This window comes from Budorcas taxicolor, chromosome 5 (genome assembly GCF_023091745.1).
Source record: "Budorcas taxicolor isolate Tak-1 chromosome 5, Takin1.1, whole genome shotgun sequence".
Lineage (NCBI taxonomy): Eukaryota > Metazoa > Chordata > Mammalia > Artiodactyla > Bovidae > Budorcas > Budorcas taxicolor.
Genome location: NC_068914.1, coordinates 30633510 through 30655023, shown reverse-complemented (window position 1 = coordinate 30655023; position 21514 = coordinate 30633510). Strand labels below are relative to the sequence as shown.

Below are 21514 nucleotides of genomic sequence, written 5' to 3'. Positions count from 1 at the left end.
CCTTTGGGATTTGGCACATGTTGCCATCTTAAGACCAATACTCTTGCCTGGAAAATCCCATGGACGGAGGAGCCTGGTGGGCTGCAGTCCATGGGGTCGCTGAGTCAGACACGACTGAGCAACTTCACTTTCACTTTTCACTTTCCTGCATTGGAGAAGGACATGGCAGCCCACTCCAGTGCTCTTGCCTGGAGAACCCCAGGGACGGGGGAGCCTGGCGGGCTGCTGTCTGCGGGGTGGCACACGACTGAAGCGACTTAGCAGCAGCAGCAGCAGCCATCCTAAGATCTAGACCAGATAATGTAAGTACGAAAGAACAAGTGAAGCCAGCATCCTCAAGAGGGCTTCATTTCAAAGTCTCACGTGCTAGTCTGTTCATTCGTAAACCCATTCACTCTGCAAACACTTACTCAACACCTACTATGTACAGACACTGAGGATGGTGAGTAATAAACAGCTTTACTCAAGAAGTTGGCAAGTACTGTGAGAGACAGAAATTGGCACACAGAATAGTTAAGAGCTACGTTAGGGCATCACATGGTTGTTAAGTCGTGTCTGACTCTTTTGTGACCCCATGGACTGTAGCCTGCCCATGGGATTTCCCAGGCAAGAATACTGGAGTGGGTTGCCATTTCCTCCTTCAGGGGATCTTCCTGACCAAGGACTGAACCCACGTGTCCTGTATTGGCAGGCAGATTCTTTACCACTGAGCCACCAGGGAAGCCCTATGTTATGGTAGCTACAGATTATTCAAGAAATGAGAGACAACCCTGCTACTCAGAGTTCAGACAGAAAGGACTACTAGGAAGGTTCCGTGGCATTAGTAAAATGTGAGCACAGATATGCAGGCGAGGAGGGACTAACCAGGTAAATACTAATTGGTTTCATCATCTTTTTTTGTAAAATATAATCCATCTTTTCTTTGAGCTCATATACCCAAATGTGTAACTGACTACTGTATCTGGGTATCTCACCAAGATTTCAAAACTAAGATGTCTAAGCTGAAGTCTTTAGATATGTTACCTAGCACTCCTCAAGAAACCCTACCTCTCTATTCTTATGAAATATTAAACTGTATTCACATGGCATTTACTCTGTGTCCAAATTTATAAGGACAACATTCAAACCACAGTATGGCTCATTCAAGTAACCCTAACTTGACTACATCTATAAAGACCCTTGGGCTTCCCAGGTGGCTCAGTGGTAGAGAATTCACTTGCCAGTTAAAGAGACTCAGGAGACTTGAGTTCAATCCCCAGGTTGGGAAGATCCCCTGGAGGAAGAAATGGCCACCCACTCCAGTATTCTTGCCAGGAAAATCCCATGGACAGAGGAGCCTGGTGGGCTACACTCCATGGGGGTATACACACACACACACACAGTAAAATGAGGCTATAATCCTAGTCTTGGGTTCATTTGCTAACTTATCAGGGGAAAGTAAGGGAGAACGAGATATGACATACACTAGCATCTCTCCCATTTATCTCTCATCAACGTGCAGCACTATATAGCCTTCAGAATGGCAACACCCAGAACCATGAGGCAATACCATAGGTCATAGCTAACAGCCCACTAGACACCCATCTGACTGAAATTTCAGAGCCAGTCTCACAAAGATGTTTATGTGATACAAACTGGTCAAAACCACGGTCTTACTGGCACCATGTGGAGTGCTGGGGCCCAGTGAAGGCTGGTGAGGTACCTTAGGATCCTCCTGGGAAGGAAGCTGCTCTCTTTTCTCCTTCAGGCAGCTCAGCACAGCATCTGGAGTCTCCTCTCCCGAGGAACTCGGCTCAGGGCCCACGGCCTCCGGCTTCCCATTCTCTCTGGGGACTGTGGGTTGCTCACAGGGCGGGATCCTAGGTGGCCCTTTGGGAGCACTCCCTTGCTCTTCCGACAGCTTCAGCTTTAGTTCTAAGAGAAATGTGATGAGTTACCATGAGCATGCAGACTCATTGGTCTAAGAAGAGCAGAGAGCCTTTCAGGAATTTCTCCCCTGATGCCGAGTGGAAATGAACAGAGCTGACCATGGCTTTCCACAGGGCAAGGGCAGCCTTAATAACCAAGGCCAGCAGCACACACACTCCCCATGAGGTGTGACAATAGAGGGCTCTTGGGGCAAGGATCACATAGAAGTAGAAGGATCATGAATGGTTTAGATTTCAGAGGAAGAAGACCACAGGTACTTGGCCCCAAAGTTTTCACCTGTTATCTGCCACAGCACCTGAAATACTACGCTCAAAGCTTCCTTTCCTCAGGTTTTGAAAGTTGTGCAGTCATGAAGAGCCCCTGTGGAAACGCAAGGTCTACTGGAAGACATTACACAAGGCAGTCATCTGAGGATACACAGGAGGGGCAGGGCACGGGAGGTAGAGTGCCAGCCCCAACCTGACAGATCTCACAATTTTGTCTAATGCCAATATTTAAAATCCAGAAATCACCATTATTGCAATGTGGCTTTATATAAACCTACATAATTCAAAACAAAAGGGCCACCTGGGACTTATTAGGAAACTCCATTTCAGAATATGTTTAGGGGACTGGTCTTTTGAATGAGATGCCATTTACATTGATTTCTCAGTTACATTGCACATTTCCTTTGTTTGATGTTTGTTTTTGAGTTAGGCTCTGGCATGGTGTTTAAACACTGCATATTTTATAAACATGCTACATCACTGCAGTTTAATACCACTGAATTAATTTAGTATTCCTTTCCAGTTCTTTATCATCATCCTTCTAGAAATCTGCAAAAGCTCCTATGTCTCTAGATATTGAAATAAAAATGTAGGAAGAGGAAGAAAATAAATTTTTGTTGGTAAATAACTATAGTCCCTTAAAATGGATGTGAGAGTTAATTAATACTCAGACCACCATCTCCAGAGAGACAAAGAGAGGAGACTGGATTAGGAGGCAAGAGAACCGAGTTTTACTCTGAACCCACCACCTTCCAGCCATGTCACCATCCCCTCTCTCTGGACACAAATATCCTCCTCTGTGCAGTTTGGGTATGTGGAATCAATGACTTCTCAGGCCTCTTTCTAACATCCAAAAACCCAATAACCCAAGGAGGTGAATACTCCACAGGTTGAAATCTTCCTGGCACTGAAGTGAATCATTCTGCCTGGGAGGCTGGATTTCCTCAGTCCCTTTATATGCATATATTCAGAGGGATCAAACAATGAAGGGGACCCAGGGCTCTAAAAAGACAGGGCCTCCAAACTCTGCAGGAGACAAGGTTAAAGAGGGCCCAGGTAGAAGAGAATCCAAAGCTGCTTGGAGCACATTATCACAATTTTAACTGCTTCCTTCCTTAAAAAGGAGACTTCCTTGCTAGCATTTACCTTTGAGCTGTTTACGACCTTTAGCCAAGTCATTCATCCATTTCAGGACTTCAGGATTAGATGTCTTGTCACCATGGGAGGGCTGCAAGGGAGGGGAAAATGGGGGTGAAAGGAGGGGAAGGGAGGGAGGGAGAGAAAAAAGAGAGAAAAGAAAAGAAAAAAAAAAAAAAACGTTAAGCAGCTGAGGCACACAAAGATAGTTCAGGAACATATACAAAGCTGGGAGGGAACTTCAGGCAAGCTATCTCCAGCAGATGAAGTTGCGTCTGAGAAGCAGAGCAAACATCCTGACTTCCTCCACTCTTTCATCCTTGCCATGGACCTTGTTTCTAAACATGCCTAGTCACCCAGCATTTTTACATAGTCCTCACCATGCCAATGCCCCATAAAGTCTACCTCTCAATCACCTTGTGGGCTACCCACACCTGACACCCGTGGCCAGGCCATTCTTTGTATCAATGAAAATGCACTGGTCATAGCAAACACCCTCTTCCAACAACCCAGGAGAAGACTCTACACATGGACATCACCAGATGGTCAAAACCAAAATCAGATTGATTATATTCTTTGCAGCCAAAGATGGAGAAGCTCTATACAGTCAACAAAAATAAGACCAGGACCTGACTGTGGCTCATAATGAACTCCTTATTACCAAATTCAGACTGAAATTGAAGAAAGTAGGGAAAACCGCTAGACCATTCAGGTATGACCTAAATCAAATCCCTTATGATTATACAGTGGAAGTGAGAAATAGATTTAAGGGCCTAGATCTGATAGATAGAGTGCCCGATGACTATGGAATGAGGTTCGTGACATTGTACAGGAGACAGGGAGCAAGACCATCCCCATAGAAAAGAAATTCAAAAAAGCAAAATGGCTGTCTGGGGAGGCCTTACAAATAGCTGTGAAAAGAAGAGAGGTGAAAAGCAAAGGACAAAAGGAAAGATATAAGCATGTGAATGCAGAGTTCCAAAGAATAGCAAGAAGAGATAAGAAAGCCTTCCTCAGTGATCAATGCAAAGAAATAGAGGAAAACAACAGAATGGGAAAGACTAGAGATCTCTTCAAGAAAATTACAGATACCAAGGGAACATTTCATGCAAAGATGGGCTCGATAAAGGACAGAAATGGTATGGACCTAACAGAAGCAGAAGATATTAAGAAGAGGTGGCAAGAATACACAGAAGAACTGTACAAAAAAAGATCTTCATGACCCAGATAATCACGATGGTGTGATCACTCATCTAGAGCCAGACATCCTGGAATGTGAAGTCAAGTGGGCCTTAGAAAGCATCACTATGAACAAAGCTAGTGGAGGTAATGGAATTCCAGTTGAGCTATTTCAAATCCTGAAAGATGACACTGTGAAAGTGTTGCACTCAATATGCCAGCAAATTGGGAAAACTAAGCAGTGGCCACAGGGCTGGAAAAGGTCAGTTTTCATTCCAATCCCAAAGAAAGGCAATGCCAAAGAATGCTCAAACTACTGCACAATTGCACTCATCTCACATGCTAGTAAAGTAATGCTCAAAATTCTCCAAGCCAGGCTTCAGCAATACGTGAACTGTGAACTTCCTGATGCTCAAGCTGGTTTTAGAAAAGGCAGAGGAACCAGAGATCAAATTGCCAACATCCACTGGATCATGGAAAAAGCAAGAGAGTTCCAGAAAAACATCTATTTCTGCTTTATTGACTATGCCAAAGCCTTTGACTGTGTGGATCACAATAAACTGTGGAAACTTCTGAAAGAGATGGGAATACCAGACCACCTGACCTGCCTCTTGAGAAACCTCTATGCAGGTCAGGAAGCAACAGTTAGAACTGGACATGGAACAACAGACTGCTTCCAAATAGGAAAAGGAATACGTCAAGGCTGTATATTGTCACCCTGCTTATTTAACTTATATGCAGAGTACATCATGAGAAATGCTGGACTGGAAGAAACACAAGCTGGAATCAAGATTGCCAGGAGAAATATCAATAACCTCAGATATGAAGATGACACCACCCTTATGGCAGAAAGTGAAGAGGAACTCAAAAGCCTCTTGATGAAAGTGAAAGCAGAGAGTGAAAAAGTTGGCCTAAAGTTCAACATTCAGAAAACGAAGATCATGGCATCTGGTCCCATCACTTCATGGCGAATAGAAGGGGAAACAGTGGAAACAGTGTCAGACTTTATTTTGGGGGGCTCCAAAATCACTGCAGGTGGTGACTGCAGCCATGAAATTAGAAGACACTTACTCCTTGGAAGAAAAGTTTTGACCAACCTAGATAGCATATTCAAAAGCAGAGACATTACTTTGCTGACTAAGGTCCATCTAGTCAAGGCTATGGTTTTTCCAGTAGTCATGTATGGATGTGAGAGTTGGACTGTGAAGAAGGCTGAGCGCCGAAGAATTGATGCTTTTGGACTGTGGTGTTGGAGAAGACTCTTGAGAGTCCCTTGGACTGCAAGGAGATCCAACCAGTCCATTCTGAAGGAGATCATCCCTGGGATTTCTTTGGAAGGAATGATGCTAAAGCTGAAACTCCAGTACTTTGGCCACCTCATGCAAAGAGTTGACTCATTGGAAAAGACTCTGATGCTGGAAGGGATTGGGGGCAGGAGGAGAAGGGGACGACAGAGGATGAGATGGCTGGATGGCATCACCAACTCGATGGACGTTGAGTTTGAGTGAACTCCAGGAGTTGGTGGTGGACAGGGAGGCCTGGCATCTGTGATTCATGGGGTCACAAAGAGTCGGACACGACTGTGTGACTGAACTGAACTGAACTGAACTGAGAGGGCTATACTGACACAAACCAGCACTTCCTCCCTTGCCTCTGTTCACGGTTTATGACCACACCTGTCTAGGGAATACTACAAACTGGAAGCTTTAGCTCCTACCAGTCACAAGCTCCAAGCTGAAGAATGGAGACCCCAGGATCTCTAAAACCTTATAAGTCTGAGAAGTCAGTATGTATGGAAGAATCCTCATCCTCAGATTTCAACTCCTCACTGTTTATAGACTCACTATCCAGATAGAGTAGCATTAAAGTAAAGATTAACCATACAAGTGTGGACTTGGGCAATAATTAGCCTCCCCATGCCCCAATTTCATCTATCAAATCAGGATTTAATAGCATCTTTCTCATAAGGTTTCTATTTGGGATAAATCAGTGAATATGCATGAAACATGATGAGTCTGAAACATGAAATATGATGAATATGCATGAAAAAGTTCCAGGCACATGCTAAACACTATAGATGTGTTCAGTTCAGTTCGGTCACTCAGTCGTGTCCGACTCTTTGCGACCCCAAAGAGGGTCACAGCACACCAGACCTCCCTGTCCATCACCAACTCCCGGAATTCACTCAAATTCACATCCATCGAGTTGGTGATGCCATTCGGCCATCTCATCCTCTGTTGTACCCTTTTCCTCCTGCCCCTAATCCCTTCCAGCATCAGAGCCTCTTCCAATGAGTCAAATCTTCGTATGAGGTGGCCAAAGTATTGGAATTTCAGCTTTAGCATCAGTCCTTCCAAAGAACACTCAGGACTGATCTCCTTTAGGATAGAATGGTTGGATCTCCTTGCAGTCCAAGGGACTCTCAAGAGTCTTCTCCAACACCACAGTTCAAAAGCATCAATTCTTCGGCGCTCAGCCTTCTTCACAGTCCAACTCTCACATCCATACATGACCACTGCAAAAACCATAGCCTTGAGTAGATGGACTTTTGTTGGCAAAGTAATGTCTCTGCTTTTGAATATGCTGTCTAGGTTGGTCATAACTTTTTTCCAAGGAGTACGCGTCTTTTAATTTCATGGCTGCAATCACCATGTGCCATGATTTATTTTTTGGAGCCTCCCAAAATAAAGTCTGACACTGTTTCCACTGTTTCCCCACTTATTTGCCATGAAGAGATGGGACCAGATGCCACGATCTTTGTTTTCTGAATGTTGAGCTTTAAGCCAACTTTTTCACTCTCTTTTTTCACTTTCATCAAGAGGCTTTTGAGTTCCTCTTCACTTTCCGCCATAAGGGTGGTGTCATCTGCATATCTGAGGTTATTGATATTTCTCCCAGCAATCTTGATTTTAGTTTGTGCTTCTTCCAGTCCAGCGCTTCTCATAATGTACTCTGCATAGAAGTTAAATAAGCAGGGTGACAATATACAGCCTTGATGTACTCCTTTTCCTATTTTGGAAGCAGTCTATTGTTCCATGTCCAGTTCTAACTGTTGCTTTGTGAACTGCAGACCGGTTTCTCAAGGTGTGTTAGCTAGAATTTAATATAGTATTATTGCTATCATTACTGGCAGAGGAGACAGTAGCAGTGGTGGTGTTACTATCAGATCTTTAAAGGAACAGTAAGTCTTACCAAGACACACACAGATAGGATAGTATGTCCTCACTAGTAACTAATCACACTTGGATGTGGCAATAAGAATATAGCTTTAATTTTAGGAGAATATGACTCTGTTCATACAAATCATTCACCTTGATTTCTGGATTTCTTTTCAGAGTAGAAAAGTGAATTTTCTATAGAAAAGAGAAACTAGCAGAGAGGAACAGCAGACATACCCACCCTGGTAACTTAAACACAGGCTCAAGAAAAATAGTGGTTACTTTGAACTGGGGATATAGTAATACAAAGAGCTATATAGGCATGCTCAAGAAGACATCATAAACACTGTCATAATAGCCAGAAATGTGTGCAATGTTAATGACAAGACTGGTGGCTGTGCTGTGATTAAGACTCTATTAAATCCACGTAACATCAGCAAGTTGTTGGTTAGACAGAGAGACATGGGGAGAAGACTGTGTTCCTCTCAAGTCTAAAGAAACAGTGCTCGTGTTAGAGGATCATGAAATGTACATGGGATTAGATGTTTTAATTGTGAAACACAAAACATGGTTCTCTCACTTCTATAGAGATGCGAAATCCATACAGTTTAAAATCAAGATGTAAAATAACACTGAGGGAAGAGTCCCCTCCCCCGGCCTTCATGGAAGCCCAGTGATTTTTTTCCCTACAGGAGCCCAGAAGCAAGACTCTGGTTTCCAGAAGGGAAGCCCTGGTTTCAGCACCACGGACAGCGACACCAGGCCACACCTCCAAAGGCTGCTCCTGGTCCTACCCACAGTCTGCTAGAATGACCCCCTGATACACTGTTGAGTACTCTGGCTGTGGGTAACAGTTTGGTTATTTGAATAGTCAATATTTTACACTTGGTTTCTCAAAATCCTCACAGAACTCTCCACATGGATCTGAAAACACATCCTGTTCTCTGGAACACACCTTTTTCACAGGATATGCTCCACACAGTTAATGCACTCTTTTCGAAATACTGTTAAAAACAAAAATTGACAAAGCTAAGCCAAGGACCACCAAAGAAGTAAACTTACACTACTGCAAACAAGACTTAGTAGAAATTTAAGGCTGAATTTTCTGACAAAATATTTGAAGGCCTGAAATCATTCTCTGAAATGAATTTTCTATTTCCCTACTCCTGGGAGAGCTTTCAAAAAAGGTTAAATCAAGCTGAGAAGGATGGCAGCTCTCATATCACATGGAAGGTTTTCATATACAGGCTGTGGATCTTCAAGCCTTCTAACTTCTCAGCTGAAATATTTCAGTTTAATAGGCCCCAAGGGGGCCTCAGTGTAGATGTTATTCAGTGTGATTTAAATGGGGCTCCTGAGTCACATAACTGAGGGTGCAGCTGGGCCAGACTTCTGATTTGCCTAACACGCTAGTGGTAAAGAACCCACCTATTTACGCAGGAGAGCTAAGAGGTGCGGGTTCAGTCCCTGGGTTGGAAAGATCCTTTGGAGAAGGGCATGGTAACTCACTCCAGTATTCTTGCCTGGAGAATCCCATGGACAGAGGAGCCTAGCAGGCTACAGTCCAGAGCATCACAAAGAGTCAGACATGACTGAAGCGACTTGGCACACACACACGCAAAAACAATTCAAAAGACATCTTACAAAGATTTACAGATCAGCAACAAAAGGACCCATGTTACTGTCTTAGCTGTGATTAATTCTTTGCTGTGTGAACTCAGAGAAGTTACTTCCCTTCTCTGAGCCTCAGTTTCTTCAGTGGTCAAACAAGAGAAGACTCACAAATCCTTTCTAATTCTAACATTCTCTAATTCTACTGAAAGTGGACATCTGGCTGAAACAGGTTTTTTCTAGGTCCATGAGTCTAACAACAGTTAACTGTAAAATGTAAAAGTGTAGGAAATAAACACAGCTCTGGACAGGAAGTGAAATAGTTATATTCAACAGAGCAGGAAGGATGTACATTGTATCAGGGCATCAGACTAGCATGGAGGGCCAGCAGGAACTTGGATTCAAAAATTAGCAGCAGGTGCTATTAATTCCACAGCCAGGCTGCCAGGAAGGAAAGCCATACACACAGCAACCAATTCAAGTCCAGTGACATGTCAAACCTCTAACCACAGCCTGGCATCCAGACAGGAAGGGTGAGGGGAAGCCCTGTTTCCTGAGACACTGAAGGTTCTGATTACATCAAAGACTTTCTCACACACACACAGAGGAGTCATGACCATGAAGACTTCTTTCACTGCTCCCAAATCCATCAGTCTGCATGTTTAAATGTGTGGGCAAGTGTCTGCTTTGGCCCTAAAGTCTCTCCAGACAAAGGCAGGAGGTGCCAGGAGAAATTCTTTTCTAAAATAGCCAACAGCCAGGGGACCTGTTATATATACAGACTCTCCACAATCTAGAGTCTGTAGCTGCAGGCAGAAAAATCTAGTGGAAAATTAATGTCTATAATTTTCCTTTATTCTTCAACAAGGCAGAGGTGCCATGGGATAGCATGTTTGAGCATCACTCAAACAGATGAAAAAGTTAGTAATATCTAGGACCACTTACTTCCCTGGTGCTAAAACTGTAAGAAGCAATACATACGGGCTCCCTTGTTTAATACAAACCTAAGAAGTCACTATTAACTCCACTGTTCAGATGGATAGAATGGGACTCAGGAACATAAAGTAAGAAGACCCAGGTCACAGAGTTCATAAGTGGCTGTGCTTCGATTCAAACCCAGATCAGTCTGATTCAGGAACCGCCAGGTAAGAACTATTAACAGGCGCCCAGGGATGGAGGCCCTAGCTGCTTCTCCAGTTACCAGTACAAGGGCCCTGCAGATCCAGCAACGCTGCAGCAGCAGACAAGGAAAGCCAGCTCCTCTGAGGCTATCTGAAGTTCCCAAACTGCGGACACCTTAAGAGTTTTACTCCACTCCTCCACTGTAAACCGACTCAGCTTTAACCACCCCAAGCCGGAGGTGCTAGAACATAACTACCTTAAAAAGTTTGTAAGTCCTTTCTGGGCCTCCTGTTCCTTATCTGTGAAATAGAGCCTGTACTTACAGTGTGCACAGCACCCTCTTACTACATGAAAGACCATAAGCAGCTGTGGCTGCCTGACCTCAAGGAAGGGAAGAGTCTTCAGCACCCTGACTGAAGCTGTCTTGAAAGCTAATCTGATTTTTCTTTTCCATCCATTTTGCAAAGCTAAAAATTACTCCTTACAACCCCTCTTTTAGTAAATTTGCAGCCACTGTGGGAAACATAGGACAGGAAGAACAGGAAAAAGAAATATTACTCTCAGCTCCCTCCCGAGAACTTACCCACACCTCAGGAACCAGCAGATTGCCTCTGGACCAACTGCTCAGTGAGCCTTTAAATATTTTAAGATGTATGAGACCTTATCCCCTGTTCTCTTTTATTCTAATAACAAGCTGTTCTGGGCCCTTTGCCAAAAACTCAGTATCTTTGTGCAATTCTACATGGATATGATTTTTCTCTATGCCATGATCACTACTGCAGACAATAAATAAAGCTAGCATTGGGACATCAGGACACTTAGCTCTGACTTTATCGCTTCTTATGTAAGAAAAGTTCACAGTTGCAACACTGTCACACCAGCACAAAGGCTGGTGTCTCTCTAAGAGAAAGGATGAAATCAGGGTTTGTCCTTAAGAGTGGCCTGAACAGATGTCACTTGATAGGTGCTCATCCATCAACCAGAAAGTACTTCATTGTCAAAGAAAACTCTCCCTCATTCTGTTCCACAATTAGAGATTCCATCCGTTGTGCCCTTAATAGGTTCTTGGGTTGTGCTGTGCCTAGTTGCTCAGTCATGTCCAACTCTTTACGACCCCGTGGACTGTAGCTCACCAGGTTCCTCTATCCCTGGGATTCTCCAGGCAAGAATACTGGAACGGGTTGCCATGCTCTTCTCCATAGGATTTTCCCAACCCACAGATTGAACCCAGGTCTCCCGCATGGCAGGAGGATTCTTTACCATCTGAGCCACCAAGCGTGCCTAAGAGTACTGGAGTGGGTAGCCCATCCCTTCTCCAGGGGATCTTCCTGACCCAGGAATCAAACCAGGGTCTCCTGCATTGCAGGCAGATTCTTTTCCAGTTGAGCTACCAGGGAAGCCCTAATAGGTTCTTATCAGAATGCAAATGACTCCATGTTGGATCTGCTTTCTTACCCTAAATGTAAATGAGAAAAAGTTAAAGAACAAATAAGACCATGATTCAAAATCTTTCCAAATTTGAGTCCTAGGAATACTAGTGATAGTAAGGTTCCTCAGGAAAAAAAAAAAAGAGAGAAATCAATAATTAAATCAGTTTGGAAATAAGAGTTGCCATTTGTTGCTAGGAATCATCTTAGCAGAGATCAGTTGACAGACCCAGGAGGGACTCCACTTATGATGCGTCCTGGGTTGGCCGAGGGGAACTGAGCTGTCCCCAGGCACAGAGGTGTACTCAAAAAGGAATGACAGAAAAGCCCATATACCCATGCACAATCCACTCATTTCAAATCACAGGGGCCTTACCCGGTACTTCTTTTCTTGTTCAAATTTTTCTTCAAATTTCCTAATTTTCCGCTTGAGGCTCTGGATGTGCTTGGTGAGCTGGGTAATGGTCTGGGGCTCCTTGCCATCCCCACAGCTGCACCGAGAAGAACTGCGGAGCCTGGAATGATCCAGGGAGGAAGAGAGTCATTAAAAACACTATCGCATATGAAACAGATAACTAATGCGGTCCTGCTGTACAGCATGGGGAATACTGCTTAATACTCTGCAATGGCCTATATAGAAAAAGAATCTAAAAAAAGAGTGGATACACGCATATGTCTAGCTGATTCACTTTACTGTACATCTGAAACTAACACAACATTGTAAATCAACTATACTCCAAGAAAATGTTTTTAAAAAGATATAACTTATAAGCAAAAGAACTATGGCTGGTTCACCTTGTTAAACAGCAGAAATTAATACAGTATTGTAAAGCAACATTCTTCCCATTAAAAAACAAATTCAAAGAACAAAACAATGGTCTTCCAGTAAACACTGCTGCCTGTCTACAAACCCAGCTTTCTGGATTATCAGAGAAGTTCAGAGGCCAGTTCATCATTTGATGAGCCTCCTATGGTAGTATCTGCTGGGTACTGGAGACCCCTGATTCACAGAACTCCGTTATAGGCAAATGTTACCAAGGACTTTTGTCTACAAAGGTCAGAATATTAGTCTAGGAAATTCATTTCCTAAATCTTGGAGGATGCCAATTTCAGACTAATGAGAAGGCGTTATCCTCAATAAAGGGCATGCATGTGTGCTGTGATCAGTCCTTTGCAGCCCCAAGGACTGTACCCCATTCAAGCTCCTCTGCCCATGGGATTCTCCAGGCAAGAACACTGGAGTGGGTTGCCATTTCCTTTTCCAGGGGATCTTCCTGATTCAGGGATCAAACTTACATCTCCTGCATTGGCAGGTGGATTCTTTACATCTGAGTCATCAGGGATTGAGCCCAGACTAACAATGTTTTCAAAAAGGATTCAAATGAGTAGTTTTCTTGATATAATAGTGCCTCTGTGAATCTGATAAAAGAAATGGATTGCCTCTCTAGAAAACATGTTTATTTTCTCATCTAACATACTTTAAAATAGTAATAATTCACTAACTCCCTCAAGTCCATCAGTAGACAGTCCTTGGAACAAGGTCTGGATAAATTCATGAGTGACAGCAGGAGGTGCTAAGGAGAATGTAGGAATTCCCAGCACATATATTTAGTCAAGGGAAGACTCATTTTAGCTATGCATCAAAACTACTAATGGAACTTAAAAAAAAAACAAAAACACATAGTTTCCCTTTTTTTCTTTTTGGGGGAGCTATTGTAAGCTACCACTTTTCAAGAATCTAAGAAGAAATTGAGATGAACAACCTGCCAAGCATTGCCACAATCCATCCATTGAGGCCACTCCTGGACACAGAAATAATACTTTAGTGAGCTCACCAAGAATGGCATTTCTGGTATTCACATGCGTACATTTCTTAGGATTCTGGTCATTTCATAAGAAACATTCAAACATGTGAGCCACAGGGCAGACTGTGTCTTGAGACCGTTTCCTTCTGAGACAAGCAAGCTTCAAACGGCATTCTTAGCTAGAAAGTACACTGATTTTTTGCCATGTATGGTTCAGGGCCTGCAGCTGCTTTTGGTAGGCATGTTTGCTCTATTTTGGACACACACTTCACTGTAGTTTATAAATGGAGTATTTAAAAGCTGTATGAAGTGAAGATAAGAACAAGATGTTTTTACATCATAAACTGCTGAGTGCTGGGTGGAGAAGGGGCTGATTCGGGGTCCAAGTTGAATCTCTGGCTTTGGCTGAAGATGGAGCATCGTGGCGACAGCAGCGGGTTGTCGCCGTCGGTGATGTGATAGAGCAGCCTGCTGGTCTCAACAGACTGCACGTCTTCTGGTGCGCTGTCTGCTTCATTCTGCCCATCTCTGTGCACGGGCGCAGGGGCTGAGGAAATAAGATAAATCATCGCATCCCAGAAGTGACTGTCATGTTCCTAAACAAAGATCATCAACATTCACTATAATGTCTCGCCTTTTTGTCATTTCTTCCTTCTGGGGATATGAAGGCCTTTCAAAATACTGTCGTGTTTGTGTCTCACAGAACCTGGACAGAAAATATTACAAGACCAACACACACCAAAAATGGAAACGCAGCTTATTTCAGCCCAAATTACAGCATCAGCATAGCCCCAAACTACAAAAATTCTCTCTTTATTTCATATTATTTACATATTTCAGAGAGTATATTGTAAAATGTTAGAGTGAAAAAGAAAAAACAATTACATATAACTGGAGCAAAAGATGAGGGAGAATAGATATAACAACTGCCAGTGAAGGAAGGCAGAGGAGCTGGTGGGCAGGAAGAGAAAAGAGAAAAGAAACCAAAAAGAGAGGGCTGCAGAGTCCCCAGACAGAAAATTACTCAGCACTCCTTAAACATGATGGAGAACTCTGCTTATGTACATGAACTGATGTTCAGAACATGCTAAATGAGAAAACCACACATTTCAGCACAAGATGGTACACATTTCTGTGTACAAATAAACACACTAAATGATCAAAGAAGCTACATAGCAACTACAAAGCATGGTGTGATTAGAAATGATTCTAGTTCTTCTCTAAAATTTGACTTACCATTTTATTTGGGACAAAAACCAAGAACAAAACCTGCTTTAAACCCTCTCCTGGGTGAGGCAATCTCTCTGCCTGAATTCTGTGATCATTCCCCTTTTAAATAAGCTCTTTAGCTCCGCAACCAGGGTCAGTCCAGAGAGGGAGGGCACGCCTGTGCTACCCAGGTGAGGGGAGGGGGAGGGGGAACAGGAGGATGCCAGTCAGGGTGGCTGAGTTAAGAGTCTTCCATCCTACGGTGCTGTACAGAGCTACTCAAAAAGATGTCAGAGCCTTCTCAGTTTAGCCCAGAAAACAGGTTAGAACAACTCGAGGCTTTCTCCTATTCTGACTTTCCTAAAGAAAGAGGAAAAACACAGCCTTTCTGGGTGAATAAGTGAATCTGAAAATACTGACAATTCACTTTTCCAAAACAAACATTTATCACAATTTAGTACTGGACCAATCGTAGCCAGCTTTAGAATGAATGGCTCATGTTCTCTAGAGCTTGAAATGCAATTTGCTTTGTGCAACAAAGGTTGGGTTAAGTGCTTGTCTGTTTGCAGGCAGCTTCTGCCCTGTTTGGCTGTAGGCTGGGAGGGTGGACAATGCCTCCTATCCGGGCTCTGGGGCTTGCCGACAGCACTTTTGTCAGCGCCTGAGGCTGGTCAGAAATGGATGGGGTGAGGGCTGGGGAAAAGCTGGAGTCGGATGAATGCCAAAGCCAGGCCCACAGGCAGTGTGACTAACACAACTCACCACAGGCGACACCCTTGCTAAGAGTAATTTAGCCAGAAAACACTGCCATTTGGAGGGAGCCCTAAGGAGTAACATGAATGACAGCATGCACTACAATGACCTTCAACATCCACCAAGGAGTGTCTGAGTGCCTCACCAAATCCTCTTCTTAAACCATTAGACTCCAAGAAGAAATCCATTTTATTCATGGTACCTATTTCTGGGTAGTATCATTTGGTATTAACAATGAGGAAGAGAAAGATCTTTATCAAGCACCTGGGACCAGCATATTTTTTGCTGAAATGGAAAGGATCTTTGGCCTTCAGCTCAGCAGCGGGGCCAGGGTAAAAACTAAGAGGCCAGGAGCCTCTCGGCGGTGCTTTATAATGAATGGGGGCACTTGAGGTCCTAGGCATATGACTAACGTGGGGGTGAACAAAGAGCTCAACCTCTGAAACTCACAGAAGCCTAAGACATGACTTCAGAGAACCACAGGCCACTGTGAAGGGCTTGTTTTGAGCTGTGCGGCAATTGTAACTGTAACTCTCCATGTAAGCGGCATCTGGTTTTTGTGGCATTTTTTGTGCCATTAACATCACAACCTCTCTTCCCCACAGATCACCACTGAAGGAGGTGGTGGGCCCGGAAGATCCCAATATGTCCAGCTGAAAAGCGACAGTCAGAAACTGGTGATCGGGTAGCACCTGAGCTCTCTGTCTCAGGATCTAAGTTGAGAAGTGGCTTAATTGAACCGGTGGGCACAAGCCTATTGGAGACAGGGTCATTGAGCTCCTTGCTCAGAAGAAGCCAGGGCAGCCTTAGTGCCAACCAGCATTGCTGCCATCCTGGGAACACAGCCCAGGCCTCCACTTGCAGACCCGGCTCCCCAACAGGGAGAAGCTTACGGCAATATTAAACTTGAGTGGCTTCTGCTGGGACCCCGGGAACGCGCTTTCAAAGCAAGGGGCAGCTCGCCAAGGTCCATGCTGTGATGTAGTACGGTTCAGAGGGAGGGCCTGGGAACCAGGATGTGGGGTGCTCATACTTTCTTCTGGGGCTCCAGGGTGTTCCCTGATTTCTCTCAACATCCTTGTTTAGATCATCTGACAGGGCTGTGACAGAAAAGTCAGAGGAGATCCTCTGTACGACATCACACCTATAGTTAACAATAGTGTATCACTGACACTTAAAATGCACATAATCTCACATTATGTGCATTAGCTCAATAATTTTTTTTCCTTGTGTGTTCTAAAATTTCTGTAATGAATACATGTTAATTGTATAGGAAGTAAAAACCAATAAAAGTTAATATAAAAATTTGGAGGAAAAAAAGGATACCTGAGAAGGGAAGCAAGAAACAACCCCCACAGACAGAACAAGAGAGAAAAAAGATTGTGAGTTGGAATCCCAGGTCCTCCACCTATTCAGAGGCATTTCAGAAAAAAGTGAACATTTTGAAACCTCAGTTTCTTCATCTGTAAAATGGGGAGAATAATGGTGGGTGCCTCTCAAGACTAAGTGAGGATGAAATGAAAAAAAACTGTACCCCCTACAAAATTTTTGCCATATCCACATAAACCTATTTTTAATATATATATATGTATTTATGTGTGATATATGTCTATGTTATACATATAATCTTAATTTCTTTTTTACTGAAATATAGTTGATTTACAAGGCTATGTTAGTTTCAGGTGCATAGCAGTGATTCAATTATTCTTTTTCACATTCTTTCCCATAGAGTTTATTATGAAATATTGAGTACAATTCCCTGTGCTATATAGTAGGCCCTTGATGTTTATCTATTTTATATATAGTATTATGTATATGTTACTCCTAAATTCCTAATTTATCCCTCTCCTCATTATATGTAAGATTATATATTATATATAATCTTAATTACAATCTATAAATGTTTTAAAATTTCAGCTTCATCTTAGGCAATGAGGGCCAAGAAATCGTGCATTTGATGTGCTAGTTACATTTCTTTAACTAATACACATTAAAATAAATTCCTATTAAAACACTGTTCACCCATGCATCCTTTGTATAGCATATTTGGCAAAACATTGACATGAGGCAAAGAAACTGCTAAATGCGGTAACCCTGAGAACCATCATTTTTTAACAATTATCAAAATAAGGAATTTGAATACGGTCCTCTCTTACTGAGCACCAGCTCCACAAAGAGTCCATACAGGGTTACTGTGGGAAATGAGAGCCAGCACACCCTCGACATATTGTACCTCCTGCCACTTCTTACATGTAAATAAGAATAATAATCATATCTATTAGTTATGCAGTGACTCACTATGTCCTCAAACTTCCAGTTAGAGTTTCTGCAAGGATTTAATCTTCAAAATAACCACACGAGGCTGGCAGTAATGTGATCTTCATTTTACATTCAGGAAGGAAGGTGGTATGACTCCAGTGGGGGTCAGGGGGTCTGACCAATGCCTGAGGCAGAAGACTCCACGTCTCCAACCCTGCAGGCCAGACAGAATTCCTGGCAGCCTGCTCACTGAGCAGTAGGGGCCACAACGGAGACAAGTCATTATCATCGGGTGTGAAGACCAGAGCCCATTTCTGAGCTGGCTGCAACCCCAAAACAGATGCTATTTACAGCTGTCACATGAATCAGATTTTTAAAATATATTTTTCCAATGTGAATTCTTAAGTGATTCAAATGTAAATCAACTATACTTCAATAAAAATTTTAATTATAAAGTAAATAAATAAAGTGATTTAAGATTTAAATAAATCTCTGTCTGTACCCACTTGAGACGGACTGCTGAGATCTGAGTCACAAATTAGACCTAGACTTGTGGATTTGTTAATTTGTGCTTCTGGGTTTGCCCATCCTAGTGGGCCGATATGTAGCACTGAGATACATCGCAAAATGCTAAACATCAGCCTTCAATGGTATTAAAAACTAAATAAGGCAGAAACATGTACACGATTCTAATGAAGCTCAAGCATCAGAGTTCTTGGCAGCCTCGTCACGAAAAGGGCCACCAAAACACAACCAGGAAACAAACTCAAAGCATCTGAAGGATACATAATGGATTCAGTTATAGAGTGTGTTGAATTTAAATGGCTAAATACACTGAGAGCTTGAAGTCATCCCAAGAAGTAAGCCTAGGGAAACAGATGAGCTTGTCTGCTCAGAGACCACTGGGAGGGCAGCAGTGTCTCTAAGGTGAGGATGGTTGGCTAAAAGTAAGGACAGATGAAGACACATTCTGGGTGAATGAAGCTGATAAGCTACCAAATGGCACAAGGTTGGCACTCCTAGCAGGATTTTATGTGCCAGCTTCTGTTGACAGTCACCGGAAACATCAGGGAGCCACAGGGGTGAGGAATTTGTCATGGTGAAAGCAAGGCTGGGCTCCATGGCAAGCACCCTGCAGATCTCAAGGGGCAGTTTGCCATCAAGGCTAAAAACATTGATTACAGTTTCAGAAACACCTAGATCAAGTCGATTCTTTGGCAGATGTGTGACTTGGGATACATTATTCAATCTTTCTCAGTATTAGCTTCCCGATCTTTTTCAAGTGAAAATGACATCAGTATCTACCTCACAAACTGTTAGAAGGATTTTTAAAAACATAAGGAACCTCAAGTGCTTTGTACAGTGCCTAGGGAAGGGGGCATAATAACTCATCAATGACACAGAACTCATAAATGACAGCTGTTGTTGGAATTTACAACGGCATCTTTGACCTAGTTAGGAAACTGAAAAGGGGAGCCAGAGGGGAAATGAGTCTGGTTCTGGATGCGCTGAGTTAGGAGGCACTTTTGATCATCCAGGGGGAGGTGCCCAGCAGGCCCTATACACGCATAGAGAGGAGCTCTGGAGACATATTCTAACTGGGTCTAACCTCAGTATGCACTTCACCATTCACACCATGCTTCTGGAGTAGGGGACGGGGTAATGAGCATCATTTTTATTTTGAAGGAGCCAATTACTGACTTCAATTCCAATGAACCACCAGTAGATTTGGGCACTGCATCAGGTGAGCAATGAGAAATTCCAAAATCCTTCCTGAAAACCAGAAAATTACATTGATCAAGAAGCCTCAGCTCCGATCTAAACTTATTCCTTGCCTCTGCATTTTTGGTTGCAACTTCCTAGTTAAATTTCCATCAGTTAAAGCTGAAAAGAAGCATGTTCATTGCAACACTGTTTGTAATAGCCAGGAGACGAAAGCAACCTAAAGGTCCATCGGCAGAGGAATGGATAGGAAGGTGCAGTACATGTACACAATGGACTCAGCCGTAAAAAGATGCAAGCAATGCCATTTGCAGCAACATGGATGGACCTAGAGAGTGTCACACTCTCAGAAAGACATAACTATCATACGATAGTTATCATATGATATTGCTTACATAAATCTAAAAGACTGATACAAATGAACTTATTTATAAAACAAAACAGTCTCACAAGATGTAGAAAACAAAACTAAGGGGGAAAAGGAGGAGGCATAAATTGTGAGATTGGGATGAACACATATATATTACTATATATAAAGTGTGCTTAGTCACTTCAATCATGTCTGACTCTTTGTGACCCCATGGACTGTAGTCTGCCAGGCTCCTCCGTCCATGGGATCCTCCAGGCAAGAATACTGGAGTGGGTTGCCATGTCCTCCTCCAGGGGATCTTTTTGACTCAGGGATCGAACCCAGGTCTCCTGTACCGGCACTTTACCACTAGCCCATAGCTACCTGCGAAGCCCCTAGATAACTAAAGAGAACCTACTGTATAGCACAGAGAACTCTACACAACACTCTGTAATGACCTATATGGGAAAAGAATCTAAGAAAGAGTGGATATATGTTTATGTATAACTGGCTCACTTTGCTATACAACAGAAACTAACATGACATTGTAAATCAAATATACTCTAATAAAAATTAATTTAAAAAATTTTCCATCAGTAAATAGTAACCCACATTTTAGGTGTTTTAGTAGTTCTTAAGATAAATTTAATACTATCACTCCTGTTCCCTAGAGAATTATGGAAAGACAATTCTGGAATATTGTTTTCTTGAGTGACTGCTATTATATCTAACATATGCAACACTTTTTGCCAAGTACACATAACACTGAAGTACATAAATCTTCAGGATATACTGTTATCAATTATTTTAGAAATCCTATAACTTACATGCACCCTGATAAGACACTTCTATAGCTCTTTTTAAGTATTTTCACTGTTTAAATGGTAAACAATGAGGACTAAATGACCTCCAGTTTAAAAAAGGTAGTATCAACAAAGGCCCAAGCAAAGGAAAATTACAGTGTCGTTCTGCTAATATGTTGTTTATGGTATCATTTTGGGAGGTATAAACAGTTTGAACTCACCCAAATTTTCAGTATTAGAGTAATATCCAACAAGTTTAAATGTCTAGATGAATTTCAATAAATATCTTAAATATGCTTTCATTGCACATGGTAACTGGCTTAGCAAAGGAAAGTACCCCAACTAGACTGAATGGAGACACGGGAAGACAAAGCGGTAAGGTAGTACCTGAGAAAAAGGAGCAGCCAGAAAGTCATGGAGCAAGAAAAAGAAGAAAACCAAAGACACTCTCTCTGGAAAAGGAAATGACAACGACGCTAGTATTCTCGTCTGGGAAATCGCATGGACAGAGGAGCCTGTTGGCTATAGTCCATCCACAGGGTTGCAAAGACTTGAACACGACTTAGCACACACGGCACATAGACACTATGCTGCTGGGGTGGATGAGAAGGCAGGCGAGGCAGGGTGACAAGGTTGAGTCTATTCTGAAGTGGAAGTAAACTAACCTGAGGCAGCCTGAGGCCTTTGGATGTTAGTGACTTCTGCCCAAACTCAGAACTGTGCTGTGGGATAGAGTAGCAGGACCCACCCGAGGACAAGGTCAGACTGCTGGATTTCTGTCATGT

The 21514-nt window shown here is 42.8% G+C and overlaps 1 protein-coding gene across 3 annotated transcripts in view; it reads right to left on the bottom strand.

Moving 5' to 3' along the window:
* The window catches only part of FAM13C (family with sequence similarity 13 member C), a 153801-nt gene that overhangs the window by 27722 nt on the left and 104565 nt on the right, over positions 1-21514 (bottom strand). For all 3 annotated transcript variants that reach the window (XM_052639918.1, XM_052639919.1, XM_052639920.1), the window contains exons 7-10: positions 13971-14181; positions 12206-12344; positions 3342-3423; positions 1703-1914 (exon numbers count right to left, since the gene is read on the bottom strand). In XM_052639918.1, the coding sequence (XP_052495878.1) occupies positions 1703-1914; positions 3342-3423; positions 12206-12344; positions 13971-14181 (644 nt within the window). The remainder of the gene's footprint in view (positions 1-1702; positions 1915-3341; positions 3424-12205; positions 12345-13970; positions 14182-21514) is intronic.